The sequence below is a fragment of the Molothrus ater genome, chromosome 8 (genome assembly GCF_012460135.2).
Source record: "Molothrus ater isolate BHLD 08-10-18 breed brown headed cowbird chromosome 8, BPBGC_Mater_1.1, whole genome shotgun sequence".
Classification (NCBI taxonomy): Eukaryota; Metazoa; Chordata; class Aves; order Passeriformes; family Icteridae; genus Molothrus; species Molothrus ater.
In genome coordinates, this window is record NC_050485.2 from 6505715 (window position 1) to 6518317 (window position 12603).

General features: G+C 43.3%; 1 protein-coding gene across 3 annotated transcripts in view; it reads right to left on the reverse strand.

The window, feature by feature from the left end:
• Nucleotides 1-1916: 1916 nt before the first annotated feature.
• ARID5B (AT-rich interaction domain 5B) overlaps nt 1917-12603 on the reverse strand; it is a 115145-nt gene continuing 104458 nt past the window's right edge. For all 3 annotated transcript variants that reach the window (XM_036385577.2, XM_036385578.2, XM_036385575.2), the window contains 2 exons: nt 10042-10240; nt 1917-6132 (listed from right to left, as the gene is read on the reverse strand). In XM_036385577.2, the coding sequence (XP_036241470.1) occupies nt 3982-6132; nt 10042-10240 (2350 nt within the window). In that variant the 3' untranslated portion in view covers nt 1917-3981. The remainder of the gene's footprint in view (nt 6133-10041; nt 10241-12603) is intronic.

Genomic DNA, 12603 nt, shown 5'->3' on the forward strand with positions numbered 1-12603 from the left:
AAAGCAAGTACACTGCAAAAATAGTGGAGCACTGACTGAAGATCTTGTCTCTCCCTCCTTGAGGAAATTGCAAACTTCCATTTCTTTAATCTAATCATTTGCAGGAGGAGATACTTTCTCTAGAAAAGCCAATATAAGAGGGCTGAAAGGTCGGATGGGATAATACGTAATCCAATGTGATAAGGGCTGTTTACAGAATTATTAATCAAACACAAAAGGGAACAGATAGTAACATTTTTTATTAAATATTACAGTGGATCAAAAAGTACAAAATATCTTTTGCCTGCTATGTGATTGGGAAACTATTGGCACATAATACAGTATCAAAAGCATTAATAAGTACAATTTGGAAAACATACAAAAATTGAGTGTTTATAGTTGGCTCAGCTTTATTTCTGGTAGTGTTTAAACTAATGCAAAGGTTACTCAATAACCTTTTAAATGGGAAACTATATAATATTACTGGGCCATTTTTATATATACAAATCATCACCTTACAGAGCATATAGGCTACATAACTTGAATCACAAAAAGTATACAATATTTACAACAAAAGAAAGTTAAAAAAGTATAAACAGCTAGTAGATTATGCTGCCATTATTAGAACATATTTAAAACTGCGGGACTGGGGGGAGAGGGGAGGAAGAGGAAGAGAACGAGCAAAATATCAACCACATGTACAGCAAACAGCACTCATGGCAGCACTGCCAATGCCACCCGCCTCACACCAGTGCAGGAAGTCCCACTGCTCATCAAAATCAGCACGATGGCAAAACTGGCCCAGCTGTGACCTCACTGATCACCACAAAGGAAGCGAGCAGTTGGCGGGCGCGAGGGACCCCCGTGCTGGTCTCTGGAGGCGGCAGCCCCACATCTCCCCAAATGGGGCACAGCTGATGGCAGAGGCAGCACAGCACTTGTGCCCTGCTTGAGCTCCAGCTGCTGCCAAGCCAGCTCCTCTGCTGCTAGGACAAACTGCTTCCCAGGCTTGAACCCACTGGGCAAGCTCTTCACACCAGGCCAGCTCACAGCCACAAAAGACCTGCCACAAACTGCTGCCCTGCTCCCACCCTGCCTGGCCAGGGGCACAATCACACTGGGAATCAGGCCCTACTTCCCATGTGCTTCACGAAGCCTGGCTCAGAGTGTGGCCAGAAGCTACACACGAGCCGTTTGCTGCTGGGCCTCTTCCTTTGGATCTCACAACCTCTAGCATCCCTAATGCATCCTGGACATCGTGCGTTTGAATTGCAACATTTCTTGGAACTGGCTCCTAGTAAATAGATTTATGACTCTATTGCCAATTAGATTCTGCAGTTTCCTTTACAAACCTACCAATAACAATGGTCTGATTGCACAAAGAAAGGCTTGTGCAATTTCATTCAATAATAAGGCCCCTTGAACTCAAACAATGCAAACAAAGCCGCATTTAAGACACTGAGGGGAAAAAAAAGACTTTTCAGCCAATGAAGAATTCAATAGTCTGTTGAAAGATTTCCAAGATTTCTGTTAAAAGAGTTCTTAAACAAATAATGCACTGCTTCTGTTGGGGGTTTATGCCACCATTTCTTTTCCTTAGCCCTGACGTTTTGCCCAGTATGAGCCTCCCCAGCCAGCAGTGGCCAGTCTCCTCAAGGGACAAGCGAGGAGCCTTCTTCCCCACTCCCTGTCCCCCAGCCCTGTGCTGCCTCAGCAGGGCTCCAAAAAGCCTACCAGCAAACTCCAACAGGACATAACCAAAAGGGACGTTGGACACTTTGCGTAAACAAATGCACAACTCCAGAACACACAACTTAACCAAAACAAGGAGAAGCATTTGCTTTGCCAAACACACAACAAGCTTCTGTTCGTGTTTGCTGTAGGTTTTTATATTCTCTACCCCCTTTTCCCCCACCCTCCTCCCCCCCATCCCCAAACCCCTGACTCTTACGTGATTCAGATCTAGTGCAACTTTACTAGAGATGTCCTCCACACTGCAACCTCTGCCTGGATGAGCCTGCGGTTCTGTTTCCTGTATGACTTGTGGAGCAGCAGGATACCCTGCACTGGCACATCAATGTTCCAAGTTCTACTAGTCTGTTTATCAATCAATTAAATATAGTTTTACCACAGGAATATAAAGTATTTAATTGAAGAAGCTGGATTTGTAACAGTAGACGAGTATATTATTCTGGTTTCCACCTTTGGATATTAAGTATGATACATTATATATTGTATTTGGCTTCATATCACGGGAAAATTTAATGACATGCCTAGCATGCAAAGTGTTTCTTAGTAGTTTGTTTTATCTTTTCATATCAAGTACACTGTCTTTGAACAGTAACTGAGATGGTTTGAATCACAACCAATTTTCACACTGTATAAAGCCTCCAAGTGACACTTTGCTTTATCAATGTCTGTGCTCAGCTACGTAGTGGTGATGTCCTGCAAAGTGAGTATACATCCACAGGGAAGCTCTTTCATCAGGAAAATCCAGCCTCTCCATGCCTGGGCTTTCCCCCTGCAAAAGGATGTGCAGGGAGAGGCCAAGATCCCCGTGGGAGCATGGAAGGACCATCCCAACCACTGCACAGAATCCCCTTACCCATTGGGAGGCAGCACAGAAACAACCTGTAAGCCTCTGATTCAGATCCCCACTGGCTCCTCTCACAACTTCTGAAATTCTCAACAATCACACAAACCACAGATCTGTTTTCTGCACTCCTTTGTCATTCAGCAGCTTGAGCCAGGGAGATTTTGTTTTCTAGACCGTTTCTCTGGTAGGCAGGAGGGTTTCACAGCCTAGGTAAGATTAAGTACAACGCTCGACAAATTCACAGACCACGATACAGGAAAGCAAAGCTCGGTGGGAGGGGAGAAGCAGCCCAGGAGCCATCGAAACAACAGGAGGAGGGTGAGAGATGCTCAGCACCTCAAAGGGGTGGGCCGTGGGGAAAGGAACCTTGTTCGCATCCTTGCACCATAACATCACCTACAGTATGTTTATAACCATTAAGATTAATCTGAACCAGTTGCTTCAGTTTGTAAACAGTAAACGTTACGACAAAAACGAAACATAAACGCTGCTCAAAAGTATAAAGAAACTGGAAAAATTATAAACACGTAATAAAAAAAAATTAGGACAGCCACAGCCTTTAAAAAAAGTTGCAGATAAAATGATACTGTTTAATTTAAAAAAAAAAATAAGAACCCAAAACAGAAAAACAAACATAAAGAGCACAGAATATATTGGACAAACGAAACTATATAAATTATTGTGACCAAATGTGACACTGGTAGTTTATGAAGTGGATATGTACAGTCAAATTAAACAGTGTTTACCATTCTGTTCTAATAGTGTTAAAATGAAAAAATCTATTGCCGTTTTACTATACATTGCATTGATTGAATCTTTAAAAGTCAGGAAAAGTTACCCAAAAAAGCACATCCACTGATTGTACAGATTCTCGGCCCACTTCTCCTTTCCAGGTTCATCTGAAGTCCTTGACTCATCTGCAACAATGCACAGCCTCTGGTCCTTGGCTCAGTGAAAGGCAAACACAGCCCTCACTGGGGCTTTAGTGAGCTCAGGACTGGGCCTGCGTTTCCACGGCTCCCTTTGAACATCTGCTCTTACCATGTTCAAGTCCTTTCAGAAAACACATACGCAAAATCCAAAAAAATTCCTTTTTTTTTTTCTGTGTTTTTGTTTCTCTCTCTTTTTTTTGTGTGGTTTGTTTTTTTTGTTTTGTTGGCTTTTTTTTTTTTTTGGCTTGGTTTTCTTTTTTGCAAGGGCAGGGATAAGAGATGAGGGGCTGATGTGGGAGCCAGAATTAAAGAAGCAGTCCTGTCTCCATCCAACTCCAAGACGCTCCTCTAGGCAGGATACAACTGCATCCTGGTTGACAAAAATACAGATTGCTAAATCTGCAAGACATCATCACAGGGGGAGGAATGTGGCTAACTGAACTTTCTCCTCAGACCTTTGTGAGTGAAGGAGGTTTACAGTTTTGTGCTGGGATGTACAGAGGATAGCTGGGAAGGTGGGAATGCAGCTTGAGGGTTTATAGCAGCTAAAGGATAAATGCTGTTATGCAAAAGATCACCATAGGAACTTCCTACAGGTGTTGCTGCAGCTAAGTGTCTGTACAGTTGCTGGGAGTTTGCAGGGGACGTGAGGAATTGTCTCTGCACCATGAAGGAGTGAAGAGCCAAAGGCTGCATTAGTGGGGATAGCACAGTCTGATTTTTCAAGTACTGCAGGGGATGAGAATACCCGGGTGGGAGGCGATTGTTCAGCCCCGTGCACAGGCTTCCCGGATACAAGCCTGGGAAGATGGGGGCTGACAGGGGAAATTTGTGGCTTTCCAGCATGCTGCCAGAATGGAGGCCATGCACTGACTTGCTACCTTCCCCCTCTTGGTCAGGAACCTTGTCTTTCGCCGGGGTCTCCTTTGGTAAGTGAATAGGAGAGACAGCTCGGATTTTTTTTTCAGAAATAACTTTGTCCAAATCCTCCAGGCTCCGTTTCAGAGGCCGGGCAGCCCCCACGTTTTGAGGGCTCGTTCTGCGGCTGATGATAGGATGCACCATCCCCTCCATCTTCCTCAGGCTCTCCAGCCTCTGGGCCTGCTGCTTCCCAGACCTGTGGAGCAACTCACTGTGTTTTTTTGGGGCTGTCAATGCCATAGGGGACACACGGCAAGCTTTGGGGTTACAATCTAGGCTCGCCGTCTGGCTGCCTCCAGCCTGGAATGGGGAGATCCCTTTGCATTCTTGTTGGGCTGTGGATGAGTGAGGGAGACTGGAGCCTGGAACCTTTGCAGTCTGTTTGTGTATGCTCTTTGGAAGACTCAAATCTGTTGGCTGATCATCTGAAGAGGCCTCCACTGTTGCCTTTTTTTCTTGCTGATGCAAAGACGACCGATAATTTAAATTTAGTTTTTCTTGGTGTTTGTGTTGAGTAAAAGTAGAAATATTTTCAGACTCTCTGAACATGTCCCGGGGGAGGTACTTTGATGTCTGTTCATTATTAAGGTGGTGTTCTGTGTGCCTATAAAGGCTGTGCAGATGAGGTGATGAATAGAAATCTGCCAAGAAAGTGGGCACATGGGAGTGCTGCAGTGCCCTTTTCTCACTCATTTTATCTTTGCAGTCCTGGATATCCAACTTCGGTAGGTATGACTCGGCTAGAGAACTGAGGTGATGTTTTGAAAAATCACAGCGCTGAGGATCCGGTTTACTTAGCATGTCATGTTTAAAAACATTATTAATTGACTTCCTTTCTTCCTTGGTTTTAAAACTCTGTACATGTTGTATGACTGAGGGCCTATTAATTGCTACAGGATCAGAATTAGGGGCGTGGGGACCTTGCGATACGCCTGAGGACAGTTCATCTCTGCTGCTGAGTTTCTTTTTGCTGATCAAAGGTGGAGGAGAACCATACGGATAGTTACACGAGAGCGTGGCCCCGCTGACCTGTGACAGCAGCTTCTTCTTTGCCAGGGGTGACATGATGCCTGGATTACCTTTAGAGTACAGCAGTGGTGTGTAACTGAAGGTGGAGTCATCGTTCATGGACCCGGGCAGCTCCTTTTCCTTAAACATGTCGAAGTTCTGCACCACCAGGACTTTGGGTGTTTGCTTTAGTGCATTGTGGATATCTTCATTTCCCAGCTGGTCCACTTTCACTGTGCAGTTTGCGATGTAATCGGCCATCCCTGGCAGTTTCTCATCTTCCATGTCGCTCTGAGTGGGCAGATGGACTGGGAAAGCTGTGAAGGGCATTTCTGGAGGTTCACTTTCCAGGCTGTCAGTAAAAGCTTTGTGTAGTTTTTGTTCAGGCTTTGTGTCTTCCAGGGCATCTGCTGAGGGGTGTAATCGTTTTGTGACAGTGGCATCCAGCACAGTGTCTTCTTCTGCAGGCACAGAAACACTCGAGAAAGAAGATGAGTGCTGAACCTCCTCCTTGGCTTTCTCACTGTTGGTGCTGTTTTCTGTCATGTCTGTCTTCTCCAGAGGCAGTGTCCGAGCTGTCTCTGGTGAAAGAGATGGAGGGCCTTGCACAGGTTGTTTCACCTCTCCCACTGTAGGATGTTCAGGGAAGTTCTTCTGGTCTGCTGATTCTTGATCCTTCTCTTGTTCTGATGAAACCTAATGAAATGATTCAACAGACAATAGTAAGAATGCAGTATGTTCTGGCAGCCTGTTTGTACGGTTATACACAGTACGCTGCTGGCTACTTGTACAGAAGGACTTGCCAACCACCTTGCTGGCACGTGAAGACTCTAACATCAGGTACTGGACTCAAAGAAAGAGAAATATCTCCAGGAAATATTAAAAAATACACCATCCCTGTCAGAGTTACAATAAAGCATTTCCAAACAGCAGATGGTTGTAACCTGATGAGAGGCACTGGTGGCTTGATCAGATAGCTAAATGCTGAGGTTATACACTCTTTTAAAATTAATTAGGCAAATGCAGAAGAGCAGATTTCATGACACAAACAATAAGGCTATAGAAATTTCTCCTACCAGCCAACTTCACCCAAGAAAAACCACACTATTCCTACGCTTTTCCTTCCCTAAAGTCTCTCCTTCATAGCTATCTTAAAATTCAGTGATCACACAGGAGATCATTCACACCCAGTTCTGCATTAAAGTGTGAAAATGATAGAAACGGCATACTAGAAATCCCTATTGTAGGCAGCAAATCACTGCCACAGCTTAACTAGGACACACATTTTTTTATTAACGGATTAAAATGAAGTTGTCAACATTCAGTAAGTGTGTGTGTGCCTGCTATTACAAACATGGCTTTTATACGTTCTCGTCAATGGGACCGTGGCTCGTTCTGCTCCCCCATTAATACAGCGTGTGTGCACAATTCACACTATTCATCCCATTATGTAGCTGCCTGAACTATGACCCCCAGAGGTCACCAGAGCATCCCATCTGCGATCCAGCTGACTGACAGCCCTTTTCAAAACTGCTGTCACTCTCCTCTGACATGTCATGGTAGAAGACAGTCATAAAACAGCAGCATTGTGCGACTCCTTTATTATTATTGTTTTCTTTCTTCCTTCATTGTAAAGATAAGACGCACCGAGAAAGTTATCATCTAAATGCTGCTTTATGGTCTGTCGCAGGAGCAGGGAATTGGAGACGGTCCTAACGAATCTAACCCTCTCAGAGATTTATTTCTTCACAGCTGCTTTTAAATATTCCTGTTTGGTTGGCCTATTAGTTACAGTGTCTGTTAGTCATCCTAACTTCTTCTTTTTAAACTCGTAGCTGCCTTTTGCAGCCAAATACCATCATTAGGTCCTTTACAAAGTACCATCGCTAGTCTCTTGAGCTTATAAAATTACAGGCAAATACCAGACAGATGAGCAAAGCAAGGAGGAGAAAAAAAAAAAGAGAATCATACTTAATAACTGTACATTCTGCTCTTTGTTTCTGTTAAGCAATACTTTGATTGAAGTTTCAGCTATTGTGAGGAAATGTGCAGTCTAAGGCTAATAGCATTTTGTCTGGTGTCTTGTTACACTGACAATGTCATTGTGATGGCAGGAAAACAGTGAAGAGCACAAAGGCAAATGCAATCCTAATAAATTCAAGTTATATTCTCTCCCTGCATACTTCTAATGGTGAATGAGTTGAACATGCAATTGAGACCACCACACATCTGTAACTGGATTATGCTTTTCCAGCTCAGTTTCCAGGCCACATGCAGTAATGGCTTAAGCGGTGGCTTGGTTGGGGACATGCCTACACATTTATGTGGTGGCTATAGGCTCTCCCTCAGAGCAATACCCCATCAGTGCTGTGCCTAGATGAGGGCCCAGGAATGGGGCTCCACTGCCAAGGCATGGCTCCAGTGCAAGAGACAAGCAACCTTCTGCCTGGCTCCAGCACACCTGGATTTTGCTCCACCCAAAGGAGCTGAACATCTCCAGCCTGCTACCCCTGTTAAGTGCGACATCCTGGGCATGGAGCCTTCCATTTGGCAAAGAACAGATGAGTTCTGGAGCCCTACACCCACCCAGGGGTGAAACATCCACACTGCAGCCCCTTCACTGCTGGGGCTTTGTGTGATCACTGACCTGCATGGTGACTGACATGGAGGTCAAGATACTTAATAGCCTGCCCTGATCAAATAGGGGCAGGACATGTCTTCCACCCCAGTCAGGGAGGAGACATTAATTCTGCTATAAAAGATGCCATTTTACAATAGGGAACTGCCATAATTGTACATTTTTATTGTCTCATCTAAGCTCCCTACATTTCCGATAAGCGCAGCTTAGGAACTCTTCCTGCAATCCACACAAAAATAACTTCAGTTTAAACAGCAGGAAGTTTGAGATAGGGAACAACAAAAGCAAGGAAATTCAAAGTGAAGGCTGTTACTCTGTTGCTGACTTGTTATGCTGGGCATAGCAGCAGTGGTACTGATAGTGTGTAATGTGTCTTCCTGATCCAAGACCCTCAGTAAATAATCAGGGATGAAGGAATGACAAGGGAAGGGAGCAGAAGCTTTCACTTCACTTCTCCTTGCTTTGGGCAACTTGTCTTGCAACCTTCCAGTGACTAAAGCACGTTTGTGCACACTCTCCTCTTGATGTGTTTTTGTTTTTTTCTTTAATTTTACCCAAACAGGGCTCTCCCTACTTTAAAATTACAGATAAGAAAAAAGTCTTTCTGGGGATTGTTCTTAAATTAGATATTAATGGTACTGTTATTTAAAACACAAATTCTTCTTTGGATGGGAGACTGAATTGTCCTTGTAAACTTAAAGAGGTAGCGGGACATGAAACCCCAAATTTTCTGTTCTCAAAACTGGGTACATGGAGTCTCAGAGGCATCTGCATTTACAGGACCTGCATTGTTTTTTTAAAACAATGAAGAGGAGGATTGTTGATAGCTGACTCAATACAATTTCCAAACAAGTTTAGAACCAGGACTTCTGTACCTGCCAGACGCAATGAAGTCAAAGGAGCAGCCATAGTCTGCCGGGCACATCATGTGTTTCGACATTCTTTAAATACTTACTTTCACTGCAACGCCTTGAAGGCTGCTGTGATCTGGCAGACTGAGACAGGAAAAGCAACATGTTTTGCAGGGGTTGTGTGTGAGGAGCTTCACCACCTCCTTCACATGTGGTGTGAGCGGGGCACAGGAGAGTGGGCAGATGTGCAAAGGAAGGTGCTTAAATAACACTGGAGCAAAAACCCCATTGATTTTGCATCACTTAACAACACCTGAAATTTACACTTATTTGCAGACAAATACGAGTTCTACCATCAATGTTACCCTGAGCTGTGAACACAAACTCTCTTCTACAGGGCTGTCCTATGCCTGCAAGTAACGTGGCTGTATGTGGAAAACTGGGGCCTGCCCATGTGAAGCAGAGTGACAGCAAAGTAACCTATTATGTCTGAATAGGAACCTCAGCTGAAAGCCATCTACTGCTCGGGAGAGGGAAGTTGATCCCATGGCTTGGAAGGTGGTTCCCTCAAAATGTGACCTTTCAGTTAAAAAAAAAAACTTAGTATAATATAACAAAAATCCTAGGGAGCAGTATGTTTTCTCACAGTCATGCATACATCTGTGAGCACAGAAGGGCTGATCCAGAGGTTACCATTATAAAAATCAGCTGTGTCCAACAGTTACCACAGTATTATCAACAATATTAGAGGTTCCCGCACCCTATACTTAGATTAGGAAATAACTGTGGTAGTTGTGTGGTTTCCCTTTGGCAGCTGCTGATCTGTTAATGGTGACCACTGTATAATACAATGAGCAGAACTGGTACTAGTCAGATCCAGAGCCTGGTCCTCTGCCATCCCCACTGTGCAATATGGAGCAAATTGGCTGCCATTCACAGCCCAGCAAAATCCCAGCACAGATAGTATCACAACAGCTGAATTTCCATTGCTGAGCAAACTAAAAGGCCAACTGGTTGGAATTCTCCAGTTTAAATTATATATTTTATCACTGGATTTCATGTGATTAAAGCTGTGCATTTTTAATTGAAAAACTGAAAAGCAGGGAAGCAACAGACCTCAGATGCATCTTGGGGTTTCTGTGAATTATCTTTTTCCTTCTTGCTCTTTTGGTTTTCATTTTTGATGCGTTTTGTTGCAGACACTTTTGTTTTTGCTTCACTCTCCTGGGAACTGTTATCCTGTTTTCGAGGTTTCACTGGAGGCAGTGGCTTATCTTCCTCTCCTTTAATAAATCTTTCATATGGCAGGATTAATCTAGGGGATTAAGGAACAAATAATTGATCAGGTTTTGCTGTTCTAGCAAAGAAAAAAAAAGTATCTGCTGTGAGCAGTTTACTTAATAAATCCATTTTCTTCCATGCCATAAAAGCAACAGTTTAAACTCTACATCTATAAATCCAAGTATAAGAAATCAATTTATTTGGCAAGATTATAATGTGGAATAAATTCAGTGGAGTTAAGAGTTCGTGTGGATTAGTTGTCAGTAACTTCACAGTGGTTTGTGTGGCTACACCAATTTGTACCAGATGAGAATATCAGCCATTATGTTTTAGACTGATTAAAAAAAAAAAAATTCCACTGCTTATTTTTATTTTCCCTCCCCAACTTTAACAGCATGCAGCAAGCCCCAGGAAAACACCTACAAAGCCATAGCCAACTTGGTAACAGCTACACAATTTCCAGGCTGCTGGTTCCCCTGACTGCAAGGGCGAGTGCCAGGAACGTGGCAGGGCAGGAGAGCTGGGCTGCAGAAACCCTGTGAGGTGGGCACAGCACCCGCCCGGCCGTCACCAGTGCCAGCCCAGCCATGTCCGTGCAAGGCACCCATGCAGTGACAGTCACCAGAGCCTTTCTTAAGGAAGAAGTGGAGAAGAGTTAAATATGAAGGAATTCTTCACTGTGGAGCTGTCTGCCACAAAGTGCACAAAATTGCTTTAAAAACACAAGGAAAAAACACAAACAAAAAATATCCTCCCCTGAAAGCATCAAACACACCGAGTTTCAATCTCTCTGTTTTCCCTTTGCAATTCTTGATCTGAAAGGAAAAATAACTGATATAATTAAAAGGGATGGATTGCATTACAATCTCAGTTTCAACTTCAGTGATTAAAGTTTTTATAATGCATTTTAGTATGATTAATGACTCACTGTGGGATTAATATAAGACTCAGACTTTAAAAATATGAACATTAATACAGCAAACATAATCTGTTAAAAAAAAAAGACAAGTTGACTCTGTGAAGAAAATGTACTTTGCTTATAAATAACATAGATCTACTCAAATACCAGGAATCCTTAATTATCTTTAATCTAAGACTCCAAGGCAGAAACCTCTTAGGTTCAGATATTCGTTTGTTATCCTAGAATCAGTTTCTAAGCATGCAATTTTGATTTACATACTTAGATGTTCAAACGCAGTTTGGGCTTAAGAGAGCAGAATTAGATTGCTCGTGATCATAATATTTTACTTTTTAATAAAATACAACATAAATTATGTTAAAATATAAACCTAATTTATGCTATATTAGAAACAAAATTCATTAACTGAGCATGCTCTGACATGGTATGTGCAAAGAGGCGTGAATAATACTTTCTAGCCCTGAATTTGGCAGGGCTCCAGTAATGAAGCTAAGCAGAGCCCACAGGGAATATTCATCTTCAGATCCCATTACAAACTGAGTTTAAACATGTTACAGCTGCTAAAACTGGAAACTGCTCCCTCTATGCAAACTTAGCAAAATAATGCGTAGTTGCCAAATACCTGCTTCCCACTGTAATATTACAGGTAATGTTTATATAAAAAAAGCATAACTAAGCAGAAGAAAAAAAAAATAATCCTGTTCATACTTGAGGCTGCTACATTTCATTTGCAAAGCACAAATATTGGTGAAAACACCGAATTCCTCCCCGCGCTGCACAAAGCACTTTGGACTTCACTTACAGGCAAGGTTGGGTTTCACACAGGGCAGTGCCGAGGCTGCTCTGCCATGTGTTAAGTATTTAAAGTCGCTTTTAATAAAAACACATTTTATTACAGTAATTGTTAGCACTGCGAGGGGAGTGTTTGACTTTGTTTTGTTTCCATGGGAACGCATCGCCCATTAAAAATCTACATATTCCATCCATAAAGGTTTCAGCCGCTGTCCGGTGCCTCATGGGGACAGAGATGCTCCCGGCCCCAGGAACGAGCCTTTCCCTGGAAGATGCCGAGGGATTAACCCAGTGGCTATGGCCGGGCCAGGAGCAAGGCCCGGGCCAACATGATTAATCACTGCTCGCGTGCTCTCCGCTGAGCCTTGTAGGGTAACGCGGGACCCAAACTCCTCCTCCTGCCTCTGCACCTCTCCAGAACTCATTAGCTTGGGTGCTAATTAGTAACCGTGGCTTAAATTTCCTTTTCTGATCTTAAGGGTTCATGTGGGAGTACAAGGTTTTCATTTTAGTTATTTTTCACTGAGCTCAGCAGTTGGCAGACCGACAGCAGTAAAAATACATTTCACATAGCCGGTCAGTGGCCTGGAGCCAGTGGCAGGAAATCTGGAATTAAATGTTTCGTGTATCGGGGAGGCGGCATGACTAAGGTAAAACTGAGTCAAAACACAAGGATGGCTTGTTCT